The 19,897-nt window shown below is 44.8% G+C and overlaps 1 protein-coding gene across 2 annotated transcripts in view; it reads left to right on the top strand.

The window, feature by feature from the left end:
- Window positions 1-19,897, top strand: part of ppp4r1l (protein phosphatase 4, regulatory subunit 1-like) — a 150,391-nt gene that overhangs the window by 28,796 nt on the left and 101,698 nt on the right. For both annotated transcript variants that reach the window (XR_006314608.2, XM_043710084.2), the window contains exon 4: window positions 16,329-16,435. Coding sequence is in view for 1 of the 2 variants with exons in the window: in XM_043710084.2 (XP_043566019.2) it covers window positions 16,329-16,435 (107 nt within the window). In the remaining variant the exon portion in view is untranslated. The remainder of the gene's footprint in view (window positions 1-16,328; window positions 16,436-19,897) is intronic.

Genomic DNA, 19,897 nt, shown 5'->3' with positions numbered 1-19,897 from the left:
GACGATTCCGAATATCGGTGGCATTGCGCAGCCACAGATCTTCCCCCCGAGCTGTGACGCTCCAATGAGTCCCCGTTGTCCCGCATGTCTGGGTGCGTCGGTCCCACAAACACGTCTTGACTTGGGCATTTACCACCAGGGTGCAATTAGGCGGTATGAACGATATGTCATATTTTTCCCCATCCCGGCGCATGTAGCACTGTGCACACGTGTACAATTGACAGTCGCTGGTGAGAGTCAGAACAACGCACTGCTGACCGGGTTCACATGTAAAATCGTCCTGCGTCCGTCGCTGGCTACTGGCCTCCCACCGCACCTCATGGCGGGCGACCGGTACCAGCGTCCAGGCCGTGATACCGATGCCCTGGAGTGGCCATCCGATCGCGAACATCGCCAATAGGAGTCGCAATCCCCATGACCACCCCATGTTCAAGGCGGAGGGTCAGCCTGCGGGTGCATAGCAATTACAACATTATTCAGGTCTCACGTAAGTAGCACTGGTTCGCCGGGACGTTTGCCCAGGTCGGGTCCCCGGGGTACATAATGGTGACCAGACTGTCCTTCCCCTGTGCTATGATTTCGGCCGGCCTGGGGGGGGCCGGTCGTCTGGCGCACCCATACCTTGGCCCCCTTAGTGTCAGTAGACCCAAATCCCCCCGTCCCACGCTCAGTAACCGTAACGGGAGCTCCCGTCTCTTCCACCGTTGTAAGGTTACATGGCTTAATGACCAATTGCGCTATTCTGTCCCCCTTCTGTATCACGTAAGGTTCAGCGGTGATGTTGACCAGGATCACCCCCAACTCCCCTTGGTAGTCTGCGTCAATTACGCCTGCCATCACATCAATCCCCTTTAGTGACAGTCCCGACCGCGGGAGGATATGCCCATAGGTTCCAGGGGGACAAATCAATCCTAACCCGGTCTTAATCATCGTAGGTTTCTGTTGGATCAAAGTCTGGGCAGTTAGTGCTCGTAGGTCCAGTCCAGCCGAAGCCGGCGTGGCCCTTACGGGAATATCAGCTTCCTCAGCGAATTTCCACATTTTAATAGGCTGAGTCTTTGGGGTATCACATACTCGTATCATCCTATTCAAGGGTGTTACCCCATTTCCTAATGGGCGGTTATTAATTTGTTTCACCACCCGAATTAGTTGCTTCCTCCAACCCGTTAAGTCATTGCAACCTCCTGCTTTTCGTAGTGAGGACTTCAGAAGCCCATTCATTCGTTCTATAAGTCCCGCAGCTTGTGGGTGATAGGGTACATGATAAACCCATTCCACGTGGTTATCGTGACACCACTGCTTTACCGCCCTTCCTGTGAAATGGGAGCCATTGTCACTCTGGACCTGTATGGGCAATCCATAAAATTGTTCAATCAAATCTAAACATCGCAAGGTAGCCTGTTGATTGTTGTGACGACAGGGATGGGCTACCAAAACCCCAGACATAGTGTCCACAGCTGTACATATGTGGTTACATCCTTGTGAGGAGGGTAAGGGACCCACAAAGTCCATTTGCCAGCTCTGTCCCGGACCATCCCCCCGATGGATATGTCCCATCATGTGTTGGGGCACTCCCTGCCGCTGATGTTGACACTGCTCACACTGGTTTACTGCAGTCTTAACATCATCTACCATAAGATCTATTCCTCGGTCTCGAGCCCAGTGCAAGGTTCCTTGCACTCCCCAGTGCCCAGCCTTAAGGTGTGCCCATCTAGCTAGGTCCACTGAGGTGCCCCTTTGCACCATCATGGTTCGGACGATACCATCCACGTATCGGTTATGTAGAGCTTCCACATCATTTCGAGAGGTATGGGCATCTACGTGGGTGATGTATATGACCAGGTATTGAGCTTTCTCCCATATATCTTCCCATAACTGTTTACCCCACACTTCCCTATTCTGGATCATCCACTGATTGGCCTGCCAAGTTGGCATCCATTGTGTCATGCCGTTAACCACTGACCACGAGTCAGAGAACAAACAAACTCCCATGACCCCTGCTTGCATGACTACCATATGCACTGCCTTTAATTCTGCCCACTGACTACTTTTTCCCTCCCCTAATTCTTCTAGGGTAGTGCCTTGTTTTGGGTTAAAGGCGGCAGCTTTCCATCTACGCTGTCCCGCTTTCCATTGGGCTGACCCATCTACGAACCAAGCCGTGGCTTGTTCATCCGGGGTCAGTTCATCATACCGTTTTCCCATCTTAACGGGTGATTCCTTGTATTCAATCACCTCAAACCGCTTTTCCCCTTCCTCAGGGGCCTCCGCCACTTGCTCATGTAGGACTGACACTCCTTTCTGTCCAGTCCGCACTCTCTCCGACACATACCATTTCCATTTAATGATGCTGCTCTCTTGGGCAGTTCCTATTCGGTGGGTAGTGGGGTCACTAAGTACCCACGGAAGAATAGGGATAGCTGTTCTCATGATCACTTCATGTCCAATGGTCAGGGCTTCGGTTTCCACCAAGCCCCAGTAGCATGCTAATAACTGTTTCTCAAAGGGGGTATACCGTTCCCCTGCCGGGGGTAATTTTCGGGACCAAAATCCCAGTGGCTTACGGGTTCTTTCCTGTTTTTGCCATAAGCTCCAATTGGCATAATCCCCCTGTGCTGAGACTTGCAGTTCTACAGGTCCTGACTGTATCTTTCCCAAGGATACAGCTTGCTGTATCGCTTGCTTGGCCATTTCAAATGCAGTTTGATGGACCTCCGTCCATTCGAACGCTGCCTTTTTCCTCGTAACTCGATACAAAGGTTTTAAAATTTGTCCTAAATGGTGAATATGCTGTCTCCAGAATCCGAATAACCCAATAAATTGCTGCACGTCCTTCTGGGTGTGAGGGACGGCAAAGACCTGAATCTTATTTTTAGCTTTCGCAGTGATTTCCCTTTCCCCCTTGTTCCACACGATTCCTAAGAATTTTACCGTTTGTGAGGGACCCTGGATTTTGGCTGGGTTGATCTCCCACCCATATCCTCGCATATGTTGAACCAGTTGGTCCAGCAATTCCTGAACCTGCTTCTGACTTGTCCCCTGTATCATCATATCGTCAATATAGTGCGAGATCATCACTTCGTCAGGCACTTTAAAGGCAGCCAAGTGTTCTGCAACTATCCGGTGGCAGATAGTAGGGCTATGCAGATATCCTTGGGGCAATCGCGTGAACGTGAATTGTCTACCCTCCCAAGTGAATGCGAACTGTTCCTGCCTATCTTCGGGAATAGGAATTGTGAAGAAGGCATTAGCCAAATCAATTACTCCGTACCACACCCCTGGATGATGTTGGATTCGTCCTATAATAGTGACGGCATCCGGGACCGCTGCCGTCAAGGCCGGAGTGTGACGGTTTAGTTGCCGATAATCTACCGTCATCCGCCATGACCCATCGGCTTTATGTACGGGCCATAAGGGGTTATTCCACGCCGTGGTGCATGTCCTAAGCACTCCCGCTTCCAAATAATCCTTAATTGTGGCGGATATTTCTTTATGTCCGCCGGGAATCCTATACTGTCTAAGACTTATTACGCGATCGGCGATCGGGATGGGGAAGGGGTCCATTTTAACCTTTCCCACTAACACCGTCCTACAGCGCAAAGCCATTTTCGTGATTCCAAATTCAAACTTCCCTTGTTGGAGGTGAAGTGTTAAACCGGCCAGAATGTCCATTCCCAGGATCCATTCTCTAACCGGTGTAATGATAATTGAATAAGTTTTAATGGGCATTGTACCTATCTTTAGGGGCAATTGTACTGTTTTTCCTTCAATCAGATTACCTCCCAGCCCAACCAGCGTGACTGGGGTTCCTTTAAACTTATGGGGCGTCCCATAGATTAAGGTGGCCTCCGCCCCTGTGTCCACTAGAGCCATAACGGTTTGGACGGATTTGCGCCAATAGATAGTCAATGATACATGAGGTCGAATGTCGTCTGCTGACCATTGGCTCGTTCGTGGGCAAACCCTTGGGGCTTGGCCCGATTCCTATTGTTCCTCCCATTCATCTTCCCCAGACAGCACTGGGTAAAGACGTTTGCCTCGCCCTTCTTTGTTCTTGCCTTTCTTACTAGGTTTCCGGCCACGCCTATCCACTTTATAACACTCTCGGAGGGGAGGCCGTACCTCCTCCTCCTCCTCGTCCTCCGAGGATTCCCACCGCTGGGAAGTGGAAGTTCTACCCCTTCGAGGCTCATTAACAACCGGACCCCGTGTCTGACATTTTTGTGTTAGTAATTCCACTAGGTCTTCCATAGTGGGTCGGGACTCCGTCTCTACCCGGGACACCTTCAGTCCCTTTCGTCTGCATAAGTCTTTTAATTCCGGTGTAGGTAGGCCATCAATCTCCGATGCTGGGACCTGCGCCCGTATCAAAGCTTGCCACAAAGCACGCCGTGAGGGGCCTTGGTTACTTCCTTGATTAGGGTTTACTTTTCCCCCTGCCCGAGCCTCAGGGCGACGCCCCTCCGTGCCCCCCTGAGAAGCACGGGTTGTGGGTCCCCAATCCCCCAAACCACCCATCTCCCTCATCATACTACGGGCATCTCCTAGGGTTTCTCCCCGTCCACTCAACATTATGGTTAATAACAGTGGTTTATAATGGGGGGGGGCAGTCTTCACTAGGTGGTCTCTAGTCTGTCTACTAACATTTGTGTTATCTACCTCGTCCAGCACTCCCAGCAACAGGGCATCCCGCACACACAAACGGGTTAGCCTCTGAACCCCTTCCTTAATCGTTGTCCAAGTTCCTTCCAAGGGGGGCCAATCGGACAGGAAGGGATACTGTTCGGCCACTGCCCTGGCATACATCCCAAATAGGGTCCCCATACTGCAATCTATTACCATATCCTTGGCTTGGCTGCGGTACCCCAGGTCTATGGCAGCATCCTTTGCTAATCCACCAAACTTGGGAGCATCCTGATAGTCTACCTGCACTTGTTGCCCCCCTTCCTCGAGGAGCCGAATTAGCCATAGCTCTAACGGCTCCCCAGGATTACGTCGGGTTTTCTGGGTGATAAACAGCACCTCATCGGTAGTGAAGTCTTCCGTTAATTCAGAGAATTCTGCGGGAGGCTGAGCCCGCGGTAATTCATGCATAATTGCCTCCCCTTGTTCATTCCGTATAGGGTTTCCTTTCTCATCTAACATTACCTCCCGTTGCACTGGGAGACGTCTCTGAACCTGCTTTCTCCTAACCACTGGTTTAGCTTGGAGTACGGGTGGGTCCTCTTCGTACTGATCATCTAAATCTCCCCAAATGTTCCCATCCCAATGATCGATATCCCACCGATCCCCGTTATTTAACTGGGCTACAAACGCCCGTACTTGTACTGGGTCCGGGGTTCGAGGGACCTTCCTTTTCTCTTTCCGTTTCTTAGCAGACAGATACATAATAGTTCGTCCTGCTAGTTCAGTTAATGCTGTCAATTCAGCCTTTAACTTCATAATTTCCTGCCTCAACATAGAGGCATCTCCCGAACTGAGTCCCTGCTCATGTTTCAGGAGGGCTAATTCTGCTTCAGCTTTTTGGCGCTTGTCTGACTGTTGTCTACAAGCCGCCGCACAGGCCCACATCCTCCGCTGTACCCCAGGCAATGGGTTATTCGGCAGGACTGGGATCCTCTCAAGGGTGGACAGCAGCGACCCTGGGGTTCCTACGCCCTCGGCCTCCCAGTCCTCCGGTCGCCCCCCACCATTTCTCAAACAAACTGCCACGCCATGCCACGGCCCATGCCATCCCGGGACGGTCGGGACCTCCACAGTTTGTTCCTCTGGTTTCTTAGCCTTTTTCCAAAACATTGTTCTGTATCAAAATCTTTCCTCAATTGCGATTGATCCTGCCGGCTACGCCAAAATGTTTTAAAAAATTCTCAAGGTCAAGGACCAGGCTCGCAGGAAAGTAGTCTGACACAGAACAAACAGCCAAGAGGCGAGTCTGCTAGAATATAAGTGTTTTATTCCCCGCAGTGTCACCACAACCAGTCTCGTACTTACAACGGGTCTGGTTTATACTCACTCTACACGTTACCCGAACTGGGAGCCGTCAGTTCTCATAGAGCGGTTGCCAACAACCCACGCTCGGCGGTTAAACGTAACCCCGGAGCAGACTCTACCGAACTGGAGACTTCTCCAGCTGATATACTCTTAAACATTCATGTGAACAGCAGAGCAAGGCTAAAAAACACATTCCATTCTGGTTACATACAGATAAGAAGATTCACACGGGAAGGTGTATAATAAGATTCACACGGGACTAAGCGACACCTTCCATTTTCGGTTAGAGCAGAGCAAGGCTAAAAAACACATTCCATTCTGGTTATTCACACGGGAAGGTGTATAACAAGATTCACACGGGACCAAGCGACACCTTCCATTTTCGGTTAGATTCACACATGTATTGGGACACAATTTTAACCCTTTCACCACACGGGGTCAGAGACTTTCAAGGTCCTATTAGATATTGAATTGAGATTACAAGATCAAATTTTGCAAATTATGAGATTAGATTCCCTACAGTGTGGAAACAGGCCCTTCGGCCCAACCAGTCCACACTGAGCCTCCGAAGAGTAACCCACCCAGACCCATTTCCCTCTGACTAACACTATGGGCAATTTAGCATGGCCAATTCACCTGACCCGCACATCTTTGGACTGTGGGAGGTAACCGGAGCACCCGGAGGAAACCCACGCAGACATGGGGAGAATATGCAAACACCACACAGACAGTCGCACGAGGCTGGAATCGAACCTGGGACCCTGGTGTGCTGAGGCAGTAGTGCTAACCACTGAGCCACCGTGCGGCTCTTTCCCTGGTTATCTGCTTGCACTTGATGTATATATAAAACATCTTTTCTTTTATCCTTGATTTTACTTAAAGAAAATTGTTTGATACTCATGAGGGAAAACTAATTTTTTTTTTCAAGTTTGCTCCTGCATTTCTTTTTGTAGTTTTCTTGGCTTTCTACGTAATTACGCTTTTAGTCTTTGCATGAGATTCTCTTTGTCGCCTTATTCTACTTTGACTTTGAAGAGAAAGTATGTATGGGAGTCCCATCTTTTTCACTGTGAAATATATGTTTGAATCTTTTGTTTTTTGCCTTTACTGATCTGACACCTTCAAGTTTACCTTTAAGTAGCTGAATCCAGTGCATTTTTGCGAACTCGTCTTGCAACTTTGTAAAATTAGCTTTTCCTAAGTTAAGAATTTTAATTCCTGGTCTTTCTTTATCCTTTTCCATAACTACACCAATGTAACTGAATTATGATTAGTTGCACACTCTTCCAATGATGTGACTTCCACCTGTCAAGCTTCATTCCATAAATCCAAGTCTAGAATTTTTCTTGGGGTTGCTACATTATTATTTAAAAAAAATAGTAATTCTATCCTAGTTTCCACCCTGGGGAAAAAGACTTTGACCAACCATCCTATCTGTGCCTCTCATAATTTTATATGCTTCTAACCGGTCACCTCTCAGCCATCAATGCTCCAGCAAAAGCAATCCAAGTTTTTCCAACCTTACCTTATACCAAATACATTCTAATCTAGGTAAATCGCCTTTGCACCCTCTCAAAAGCCTCCACATCTTGTAGTGTGGGACCAGAACTGCACACCATACTCTAAATGTGGCTTAACTAACATTAATACTGCTCACTGTTAGGGAGCTATGGATTTGTGCCCCAAGATCCCTCTGTATATCAACGCTCCTAAGGTCCTGCTATTTACTGTATGCTTTCCGCTTGCATTTGGTCTCCCAAAATGCATCACTTCACACTTGTCCAGATTAAACTCTACCTGCCATTTCTCCGCCCAACTTTCTAAATGATCTATATCCTGCCTCATCCTTTGACAACCTTCCTCACTATCTACAACTCCTCCAGTCTTTGCATTGTCTGCAAATTACATTACAAACATTAGAGGTCCTGGCACTTATTCTTGCAGAGAATGGTTACTGGTTACAGGCCTCCAGTCAGAAAAACACCCCTCCCTAACCATTGTCTGTCTTCTATGACCAAGACAATTTGTATGGATCCCGTGTTCTATCTTCCTTACCAGCCTTGAGGGGCCTTATCAAATGCTGTAGTAAAATCTATGTAGACTACATGCACTTCCCTACCCTCATTAATCATCTTCGTCATTTCCTCGAAAGACTCAATAAAATTTGTGAGACATGACCCTCCCTGCACAAAGCCAGTATGACTATCCTACTAAGTCCATTATTTTGTAAATGTAAGTAAATCCCCCTAAGAATCTTCTCCAATAATTTCCCCTACCTCTAATGTAAGGTTCAGTGGCTTATAATTTCCTAGATTATCCCTGTTAGCCTCCTTAAAAAAATGAGCAATAATAGCTTGTGGGAGCTCACCTGTGGCTAAAGATGGACACAAAGACCTCTATCAAGGCCACAGCAATCTCTGCCTTTGCCTCCTCAGTATTCTGGGATAGATCCCATCAAGCCCTGGGGAATTACTGCCTTAATATTTTTCAAGAAGCCCAACTCCACTTCCTCCTTAATTATCAACATGCTCCAGAATATCAACGTATCTGCTTCCTACTTTTACCATCATCCATGTCCTTCTCCCTGATGAATACCAGTGCAAAATGCTCATTAAGGACCGTGCCTGCTTCCTCTGGCTCCATGCATAAATTGCCTTCTTTGTCCTTGAGTGGACTTAGTCCATTGTGGCAGCTTGTCTGGGAGAGTCGGTCTGTGTTTGGTGTGATATTCTCCAGGTTTGGAGGTCTTTTCTGGGCGTGGAGACCTTACTGATGGAGAGATCTTCTTTGGCAGCGGTTTCTGGGTATTTCAGCTTTCATCATCTCAATCAACTTTGTCTGAAGTAAAATTGACGAAGATGAACTCTGTCTTAATTTTTACTTTTTTCTTCTTACCTGTGACTTCTGTCTTTAACACAGGCGCTATGGTATGACAATTTATAAAACTTTTCACTTTTTTTTGTAAAAATATATGTGATAATAAATTGCTGTTTTATTCTAATCTTGCTCTTGCTATCCTTTTGCTCCATATATGCAGATAAAATGCCTTGGAACTCTCCTTAATCTTGTTTATCAAGGACATTTCATGATTCCTTTTAGTCCTCCTCATTCATTGTTTAAGCTTTTTTCCTGCTTCCTTTACATTCCTAAAGGGCCTTGTCTGATTTCAGTTTCTTAAACCTTACATATGGTTCCTTTTTCTTTTTGACTAAGTTTTCAATATCTCTTGTCATCCAGGAGTCCTGAATCTTGCCATCCTTACCTTTCATCGTCACAGGAACATGCTGGTCTTGAATTCTGATCAACTGACCCTAAAAATACTCTCACAACTGCCTGCAATCAAATTTGTCCAGTTCCTGCTGAACGCTGCTCTAATCAGCAATCCAATTTGCCACTTTCACCTACGGACCAATCTTACCCGTATCCATATTCATAACTACCTTAAAACTTATGGAATTATGACCACTGTTCCCAAAATGCACTCAATGAATTAACCAGGTTCATGCCCCAATTCAAAGTTTAGTAGAACCACTTTCGCAGTTGGATTTTCTACATATTGTTTCAAGAAGCCCTCCTGGATGCACTGAACAAATTCTGCCCTGTCTAAGCAACTGCTGCTAAGAGAGTCCCAGTCAATATTGGGGATATTAAAAATCACTCACTATGCCAACCCTTTAGTTTTTACATTGTTAATGATCAGTTTACATTTCTGTTCCTCCACCTCCTGCTGGCTACTGGGAGGCCGATAGTATAACCCCCATCATAGTGATTGCATCTTTTGTATTCCTGAGTTCTATCCGTATAACCTTGCTGAATGAGCCCTCCAATATCTTTTCTCATAGTGCAGCTGTGACATTCTTCTTAATCAGTAATACAACTGCCTCATCCCTTTTATATCCCACTTAGATGGTGCCAGACCTGCTGAGTTTCTGTGAAGAGAAAAAAGTTAACATTTCAAATCCAGGGTCCCTTCTTGACAACTCATAACTTTGAACAGGTCATATTTATGTTGATGTTGGGGAATAGGTGGGGTGTTGTATGGAGCTTGGGGGGGTGGGGTGGGGGGAAGTGAGAAAGAGAGAGAGAGAGAGAGATTAAAGGGCAGGCAGACAAAGGGATTGTAAATTGTAAGCCAGGAAAGAGAAGAGAAACTAAATACGGGGGGGGGGGGGGAGGTATTCATACTTTAATATTGTTCGACTCAATTTGGAGTTGTAAGGTTTCCCCGAAGCAGCTTCTGTTGAGTCCTCACTGCAGTAGGCCTGACACACACATGTTGGCATGGGAACATGGCAGTATGTTGAAGTGGCAGGCAACTGAAAGCTTGGCATAATTTTACAGATAGTAAGTAATAGGAACAGAGACACACACTGACACACTTTCACATGCAATTCATTTAATAGTTTATGCTGGTTTTAAAATTTTGACTTTGAAGGTACCAGCTGCCATCTCTTCACCATGAATGTCCAATCTCTCGACACATCTGTGCCCCATCAGGGTGGGCTTAAGGCTCTCTGCTTCTTCCTCAAAAGAAGAGCTGAACTGTCCCCGTCCATTACCACCTTCCTCTGCCTGGCCGAGTGCGTCTTTGTCCTCAGTTTAAACAGCTTCTTCTTTAACTCCTCTCATTTTCATCAGGTCAAGTAAAGTTGATATAGTCCCATAGGGCTGCACTCTCATTACAGACAAACAGCTATTGGTGGCTTAGCCTACCGTTACAATGTCTCAGGCAAGGGGAAAGGCTGAGCAGGAGAGTCCTTCATGGTAACCTCAGTTGGTGTGAGAATGTGTGGCTATGAAATGAATTGATTTTAGTACAGCCAATCCATTTTCAACCAAACATTATCACCTAATTAGTTTCTTATCTGCCCTGGCTTACTATCTTTGTTGGCCTACCCTTTTTTCTCTCTCTGGGTTCCCTGTCTACCTATCTGCTCATTTCTTTCTCTCCATCCATCCACCCCCCCCCCATCAGCATTAATACCACTTATTCCTAGATGTTACTAGTTCTGAAGAAATTTGACTTGAAACATTAACTTTATTTTTTCTTCACAGATACTGCTAGATGCTGAGTTTCTTCAGCAGTTTTTGTTTTTATTTGTTCTTCTATCTCCCTTTGCCTGTTTAGAGAGTCATATAGCACAAAAACAGACACTTCAGTCCAACTCATTCACACTGACCAGGTTTCCCAAACTAAGCTAGTCCTATTTGCCTATCTTTGGCCCTTTTCCCTCTAAACCTTTCCTGTTCGTGCACCTGTCCAAATGTCTTTAAAATGTTGTAACTGTACCTGCACCTATCACTTGCTCTAGAAGTTCATTCCACGCATGAAACATCCTCTGTGTGAAAAGGTTGCCACTCAGGTTCCTTCTAAATCTTTCCTGTCTCCCCTTAAACCTAAATCCTCCAATTTTGGACTCCCCCACTCTTGGGAAAAGACTTTTTCTATTCACTGATCAATGCCCCTCATGATTTTATAAATCTCTAAGGTCACCCTTCAATCTCCTATGCTCCAGGAAAAGAAGTCCCAGCCTATCCTAACTTCAAGAAGGGAAATATGGATTATCCAGGAAACTATAGACAGTTGAGGCTCACATTGGGTAGAGCAGTGGTTGTTGTTTACATGGATTTTAGAAAGGTTTCGACAAAGTCCATCCTGGTAGGCTCATCTAGAAGGTTAAGATGGATGGGATCTGTGGTGACTTGGCCGTATGCATTCAGAATTGGCTTGCTTATTGTGGTGGAAGGGTGTTTTTCAGGCTGGAGGTCCAAGTGACTCCGGGACCTGTACTGGGACCTCTGCTGTTTGTGATAAATATAAATGATTTGGATGAAAACATAGATTGGGTGGGTTAGTAAGTTTGCAATGGAGGTGTGGATAGTTTAGAAGTTTGTCAAAAGATGCAGCAGGGTATAGGTCAGTAGCAGAAGTGGGCGGAGAAATGGCAGATGGAGTTTAATCTGTCTAAGTTTGAGGTGCTGCACTTTGAGAGATGAAATGTTAATGAAAACAATGTAGTTAGTGGCAAGATCCTGAACAGCATTGATGTACAGAGGGATCTTGGGTTCAAGAGTATAGTTCCCTGAAAGTGACCACACAAGTAGATAGGGTGTTAAAGAAGGCAAATGGCATGCTTGCACTTCTTGGTTGAGGAGTTGAGTACAAGAATCAGGACGTCACGTTGCAGCTTTATAAGACTTTGGTTCGGCCACACTTAAGAGTATTATGTTCAGTTCTGGTCACCACGTTACAGGAAAGATGTGGAAGCTTTGGAGAGTGCGCAAAAGACGTTTACCAGGATGCTGCTTGGATTAGAGGGTATGAGCTATAAGGTGAAGATAGAAAACAACCAGTGTTTTTCTCTGGAGTGGCGGATGCTGAGGGGAGACTTGATAGAAGTCTGTAAAATTATGAGGTGCATAATGACAGTCAGAATCTTTTTCCAAGAGGTAAAATATCTAATACTAGGGGTCACACATTTAAGGTGAGAGGGGGAAAGTTCAAAGGAAATGTGAAGGGCAGGTTTTACACAGAAAGTGGCAGGATTGTGGAATGCGCTGCTGGGGTGGTGGTGGAGGTAGATACGATAGGTGCATTTAAGGGTCTGTTAGATGAGCACGTGGATATGCTAGGAATGGAGGGAATTGGACCAAGGGCAGGCAGAAGGGAATACTGTAATTTAATTTTGCAACAAGCTCGGCACAACATTGTGGGCTGAAGCACCCATTCCTGTGCTGGAAAGTTCAATGTTCCATAGAGCCCCTCCTCATAACTCAACCTCCAGTCTGGTAATATTCTTGTAAATCTTTTCTGTACCTTTTTCAAATTAATAATGTCCTTTCTATAGTAAGGCAAATAGAACTGTACAGGCCTGTAATACAATCTCTGTATTGTAATATCCACTTCTTGTTCTTATGCTCACCCCATGCTTCTGAAGAGATTGTGGAGGCATTGGTGGTGATCTTTTGGAAATCGCAGGAGTCAGGAAGGTTCTCAGAAAATTGGGAATTGGCTAATGTAACCCCATGTTTAAGAAGGGAGGGAGGCAGAAGATTGGACTTTTTTTTTTGCATTGTTTCTTTTTCTTTTCTTTTTTTCTTTTTATCCCCACACTACCACCTAAGTGCGGTAGTGCTTATTTTTTCCCCCAGCACCCATGGTGTGTGTGTGCAGGTGTGAGACACAGTGAAAGACACAAAGTGCACGAATCTTTATTCAAATTCCACCACCGGGAAGACAGGGAAACACCCGGGTGGCCAGTGACAAACACTGCCCTTCACATCAAAGGGCAGTGCTGTGTGATCAAAACAGTGAGGGGGAGGGTAGGGACTAAATCAAAATAGAGTTGGAGGGAGAAATGATGCACTCCACTCCCTGCGGCACCCACCTCTCCCTGAACAACTCCAGGGTGTTGGTCGACGCCGCGTGCTCCTTCTCCAAGGACATCCGGGCTAAGATTGGAAATTATAGCTGGTTGGCTGACCTTGGTCATTGGTAGGATGTTAAGAGTCCATTATTAAGGATGAGATTGCCAAGTATTGCAAGTGTGTGGTAAAATAGTGCTATGTCAGCATGACTTTGTCAAGGGTAAGTCATGCTGACAAATCTATTAGAATTCTTTTAGAACGTAAAGAACACATTAAACAAAGGAGACTTAGTGGACATGAGCGGTTTGGATTTCCAGAAGGCATTTGACAAGGTGCTGTACAGGAGGCTGCTGAATAAAATAGATTAGGTTAGATTACTTATAGTGTGGAAACAGGCCCTTCAGCCCAACAAGTCTGCACTGAAGAGCAACCCACCCAGACACATTCCCCTACATTTACCCCTTCACCAAACATTACGGGCAATTTAGCATGGCCAATTCACCTAACCTGCACATTTTTGGACTGTGGGAGGAAACCGGAGCACCCGGAGGAAACCCACGCAGACACTGGGAAAATGTGCAAACTCCATACACAGTTGCCTGAGGCGGGAATTGAACCCGGGTCTCTGGTGCTGAGAGGCAGCAGCAGCGCTAACCACTGTGCCGCCCAAGGTTATAGAGACAGGTACTGGCATAGCTAGAGGATTGGCTGATTGGCAGAAGGTAGAGTGTGCAAAGTCTTTTTCAAGATGGCAGCAGTGACCCGTAGTGTTCCACAGGGGTCAGTATTGGGACTACACCTACCCACATTATACATACTGGTTTGGCCAAAGGAACTGACAGCATTGTTGCTAAGTTTGCAAATAGGTGGAGGGGTAGTTTGTGTTGAAGAAGCAGGGAAACTGCAGAAGGACTTGGACAGCCTGAGAAAGTGGACAAAGAAGTGACAAATGGAATAGAACGTGACGAAGTGTGAGTTTATGCATTTTGGTAGGAAGAATACAGGTATACTCTATTTTCTAAATAGGGAAAAACTTCAGAAATTTGAAGCACAAAGGAACTTAAAGTCCTTGTTCATGATTCTCTTAAGATTAACATGCAGGTTTGGACCCAATTCTATCTATGAAAGAATGTGCTGGCCTTCAAGGGGGTGGAGAATTTACAACAATGATACTGGGGATGAAGGGCTTTTCAGATGAGCGGTTGAGAACTCTTCATCTGTATACGATAGAGATTAGAAGGATGAGGGAAGTTCTGATTCAAACTTGTAGAATGCTGAGAAGTCTGGATGGAATGGGTGTGGAGAAGATGTTTTGACTAGTAGGATAGACGCAGACTTGAGAGCGTAACCTCGGAGTGAAGGGATGAGGAATTTCTTCAGTCTGAGGGTGGTGAATCTGTGGAACTCATTACCACAGAAGGCTGTGGAGGCCAAATTGCTGAGTGTATTTCAGCTAAGTTCCTGATCAGTAAGGGGAGCAAAAGTTACAAGGAGAAAGCAGGAGAATGGAATTGAGAAACAAATGAGCCATGATTGAATGGCAGAGCAGACTTGATGGGCTAAATGACCTAATTCCGTTCCAATATCTTGTGGTCTAAAGGGCCTCCATTTCACAATCCTTCTTGCATACAATCCATCCTTACAGCTATAATTGTTTCTTTAATCAATATCTATCGCCACTCTTTTCATCTCTTTCCTATCATTCCAAATTAAAGTGCTATGACTACGAATATTGAACTGTTCTTCCTGCCTTCGTTGTACCCACGTTTTAGGAAAAAATGTGATATCATTCTTTCAAGTGTTGAGTTGTGTCCTCAACACATTTGCCTTATTTATTAAAGCACAGTTAAACTTCTTATTTTCCAACCTCTGTTTCCTTTGTCTTCCACTTCCATTCATTAATGTTTTTCTGTTTTTGCAGTTTTACTTTTCTCCCTTCTTAAATATATGCTCAACTTCCCATATCCCTGCTGGGCAAGTTTAAATCTGCCATAAAAGAATTAACAAACTTGTTTGAGCCTCAGCAGGGCTGTGGGCCCAATATCCCCTAACTTTCTGGTTTATATATGTCCTAACATCAAATAATAACACTATTACACCATGGAAATAGGCTGATTGAAATCACTGCTCCTTATTCATCTTTTATGCCTGTAGCAGAGTTGAGGAAAGATATCTTGTTCAATTGTGATTTCAGTGATACTTTCTTATAAATCCAGTTTCTTTAGTATTACAAGAAAAACTGGTTTTGTTGAGACCAAGCTAATTTTGATAGTCTTATAAGCATCTTCTACTACAGACTGATCAGCGAAAAATAAACTTTAAAGCATACTTTGTAATTGCTCCAGTTTATAAATGGTTGATCATTTATAAACTTCTAAAAGAACATAGTGCAAATAAAGACAAAAGAAAATGCATTTCAAACATAAGGTTTTTCCGAAACATTATATCCTTAAAATATGACCAGAGGAAACTTTAGATATCTGGGAAACTGCCAACTAATTTGATTATATTCCTTAAAGGAGCAACATGTATATTTTAAACTAGTTCTGTTTTCTGTCAACTTATTTAATCAAGCAATGGGACAAGTTATGTCCAGATCATAATGAGCAGTTTCTTATGTGCTTTCGTTTTTCATAGTCTCGACAACTTTAAACAGGTCAGTTGCTTTTGAAAGTTGTCGCATGAAAATGGTTTGGAAAAAATAATGTTTAGTGAGTAAATCCACAGCAGCAGCATTCATTGTTCATTACCAAAATCTCTCTAGATAAGGGTAGCCACTTGACATCTGACATGTAGCAGCAGTTAGGGGTCACCTGTGAAAGTAGTGTAAAATATTAGACCAAAATAATCTGTAGATTAGAAAGCTTTAACTATATGTCTTGACATGAAATTCTATATGCTATACAAATTATTCCTTCCTAAATAGTATATAACTTTAACTAATGATAAATGCATTTTTATATTGACAGGCAGATTGTTGCTCGAGGGCTCTTGGATGTTCTGCGAGCTTTTAGCGATGATGAGAAAGATTTCTTGGCTGTCATGGAGACGATAGTTAGACTCTCTGAAGATACAGGTATGTTGGTGACCTCCTTGTTTTGAGTGACAGAGGTTTGCAGAAGTTGGTGATTATTTAGTTGCTTGCTTTTTCCTGTTATTCTCGTCTTTGCCCTGCTTTTGTTTTTCTGCCTTGCGGCACTGTTTCATGCATGGATTTCTTTCCAGAGTTCAGCTAACTTTGCGATATCTCACCAATTCAGCAGTCTTCCTATAAAAGCAGCATCCGTTTTTCTGATTGGTCTTAAACATTATTTTGGTGGTTGTTTCACAGTTTTTATTTTTAGAGTAAAAACAACATGATTGGGTGAACGGCATGGTTGATAGAGATGAAACAAACTGGATGATATAGGTTAAAATGGTTGTCTTTGAATATAAACCATCTTTGGAGAAAAAGAAGAAAATGGCACAGAAAAATGAGGTGCAGTCAAAGATACAAGATGTTGTGCGATGACAGTTCAAAATGTTCTGAAAAGTTTGCTTAAACAAGAGTTTCTTTTAATTGAGTAGTTATCCACTTACAACAATATTTCTGGGTTTGGTTCGCTGTCCATATGTAAGGTATCTGCTGCCCAAAATATACTTACATTCCAGATGTTGCAATGCCTCACTTCAGTAGATGAATCTGTTTGGATGTTTCAGACAAGCTGATGTCCCATTAGTCAGCACCCTCAAATCCTACTTAATTGTCTGAAGAATCTAAAAGAGCAATTGCTCCTTAATCCTGGATCTTGCCCTTATTGCTGCCTCAAAGCAGTCCTGAAAAATTCATGACGTCATCATGGTGCAATCCAGGCACTTAAAGAAGAAAAATCACAACCATCAAATGTCCCAACATGCTTCACAGCCAATGAAGTCCTTTCACTCTGTAGTCACTTCTGTAATATAAGATATATCAGTGCCACATGAATACTGTTTAGCTACAAGGGTGGGTCAGAGGCTAAGAATCCTGCACTGAGTAACTCACTTCCTAAGTACCCAAAGTGCTCACCTTCTGCAAGGCGCAAGTCAGGAATGTGATGGAATATTCTGATCTGAATATCATCAAAAAAATGGACTAGGGAAACTAATGGGACTAAATTCTGTGGACCTGGTGGGTTGCATCCTAGGATTTTAAAGGAAATGCCCACAGAGGTAATAGGTGTTTCAGGAATCCTTACAGGTTCTAGAAAAGTGACCAAAGATCGAAAAGCTGTCAATGTTACATAGATGTACAGAAGGATCTTGGTGTCTTTGTACACCAATCAGTCAATCTAAACAGGGAGGTTCAGCAAGCAATTGGGAAGGCAAATGGTATTTTGGCCTTAACTGCAAGAGGATTTGAGTTCATAACAGGGCTCGACAGACTAGATGCAAGGAGGTTGTTCCCCCTAGTTGGGAAGTCCAGAACCAGAGGTCTGATCACCGTCTCAGAATACAGAGTAGGCTATTGAGGGTATTTTGTTACTGAGATGATAGTCAACCTATGGAATTCTCTACCACAGAAGGCCGGGTCACAGAGTATATCCAGAGGCTTGAACAAATAATGTAGAAAATCTGAAATAAATTATATCATTACTGGTGGAAAATCTTGTATTTAGTTTTTCACTTTGGATTCAAAGGATGGCGTAGGATTATTTCCAAATGATGATAAAATGCCACACGTAACATTAATACACAAAACAAAATCACATAAAGTCAGGGGTTAGCTTGGTTAGAGGATTGCGCCCGTGCCCTCACCTCCCCCCTCACCTCCATCCAAAGCCCCAAAGGAGCCTTTTACATCCATCAAAGTTTCACCTGCACATCCACCAATGTAATTTATTGTATCCGTTGCTCCCGATGCGGTCTCTTTTACATTGGGGAGACTGGACGCCTCCTCACGAGCGCTTTAGGGAACATCCATGGGCCACCTGCACCACTCAACCCCACCGCCCCGTGGCCCAACATTTCAACTCCCCCTTCCCACTCTGCTGAGGACATGCAGGTCCTGGGCCGCCTCCACTGCCACTCCCTCACCACCTGACGCCTGGAAGAAGAACACCTCATCTTCCCCCTCTGAGCACGTCAACCACAGGGCATCAATCTGGACTTCACCAGTTTCCTCACTTCCCCTCCACCCACCTTACCCCAGTTCCAGCCTTCCAGCTCAGCACCATCCTCATGACCTGTCCTACCTGCAAATCTCCCTTCCCACCTATCCGCTCCACCCTCCCCTCTAACCTATCACCTTCATTTCCACCTCCATCCACCTATCGTACTCTTGGCTACCTTCTTCCCAGCCCCACCCCCCCCCTCCCATTGATCACTCCACCCAGAGGCTCCCTGCCTTCGTTCCTGATCAAGGGCTTTTGTCCGAAATGTCGATTTTCCTGCTCCTCGGATGCTGCCTGACCTGCTGTGTTTTTCCAGTGCCACTCTAATCTAGACTGTGATCTCCAGCATCTGCAGTCCTCCCTTTTGTCGAGAGGATTGGCCAATCGGAAAACAGAGTCGGGATGAATGGTTGGTGTGCTTCAGGATTCAATCCTTGCGGCCCCAACTATTCACAATCTATGTTAATGACTTGGATATGGGGAAAGAAAGTATTATACTGCAGTTGGCAGATGGCTAAAATGGGTGGGCAAGTAAGATATAATGAACAAATAAATTTACCAGTTGATATGGTAAGGTTAATTGGGTCAGTATCAAAACATGACGTTTACTGTGGATAAGTGAGATTATCCATTTTGATCAAAGGAATAGAAAGGCAACCTATTATCTAAATGGAGAGAAATTTCAGAGTGCTTCATTGTAGAGAGATCAGAGTGTCCTCTTGCATCAATTGCAGAAAATTAACATGCAGTTACAGCAGGTAATGAGGAAAGCTAATGTTTAGCATTTATCACTAAGGGAATAGAGTATAAAAATAGGGAAGTATTGCTGCAACAGTACATGTGCTGGAAAGTGTGACTAATGTAGTTTAAGTATAGTTTTGGTGATATAGATTCAAGGGCTGAGGGGCCTCTTCTGTTCTCTATGATTCTAAGGCTTTTGTGAGATCACATCTGGAATTTTACATAGTTTTAATCTCCCCTTACGTAAGGGGAGATTTAGTTGAATTTGAGTCAGTTCAGAGGAGGTTCACTAGATTTATTCCAGACAGGAGGGTCAGAAAAGGGTGCCCTTGCAGTCAGCATCACCTTGAAGTATTCTGGGAAGGTGTCCCCACATTCAGCATCGTCTTGAATTGGTCCAGGAAGGATGCCTTGCTTGCTTGGAAGTATCGAGCTGTCCGTTCCAGCTGTCCGTCGCAGTGGCCGGTATATTGGGTCCACATCGATCTGGACAGATTCAAACCACTATAAATGCCGGAGGAAAGATCACAGAAGCGCTTCACAGGAGGCTCCAAAGCACTGAGGATGTCACCTAGACAGGGGACGAAACGTCTGCAACACAAATTCCCAGCTCGGCAAACAGAACCACAACATATAACAGAGAAACAAGGCAGGAGAGAGTGGGC

Source organism: Chiloscyllium plagiosum, unplaced genomic scaffold (genome assembly GCF_037043375.1).
Source record: "Chiloscyllium plagiosum isolate Xiang-an unplaced genomic scaffold, Cpla_swu_hap1 HiC_scaffold_15, whole genome shotgun sequence".
NCBI lineage: Eukaryota > Metazoa > Chordata > Chondrichthyes > Orectolobiformes > Hemiscylliidae > Chiloscyllium > Chiloscyllium plagiosum.
The sequence above is the reverse complement of the archived record's forward strand: the minus strand, read 5'-3'. Positions and strand labels throughout refer to the sequence as shown.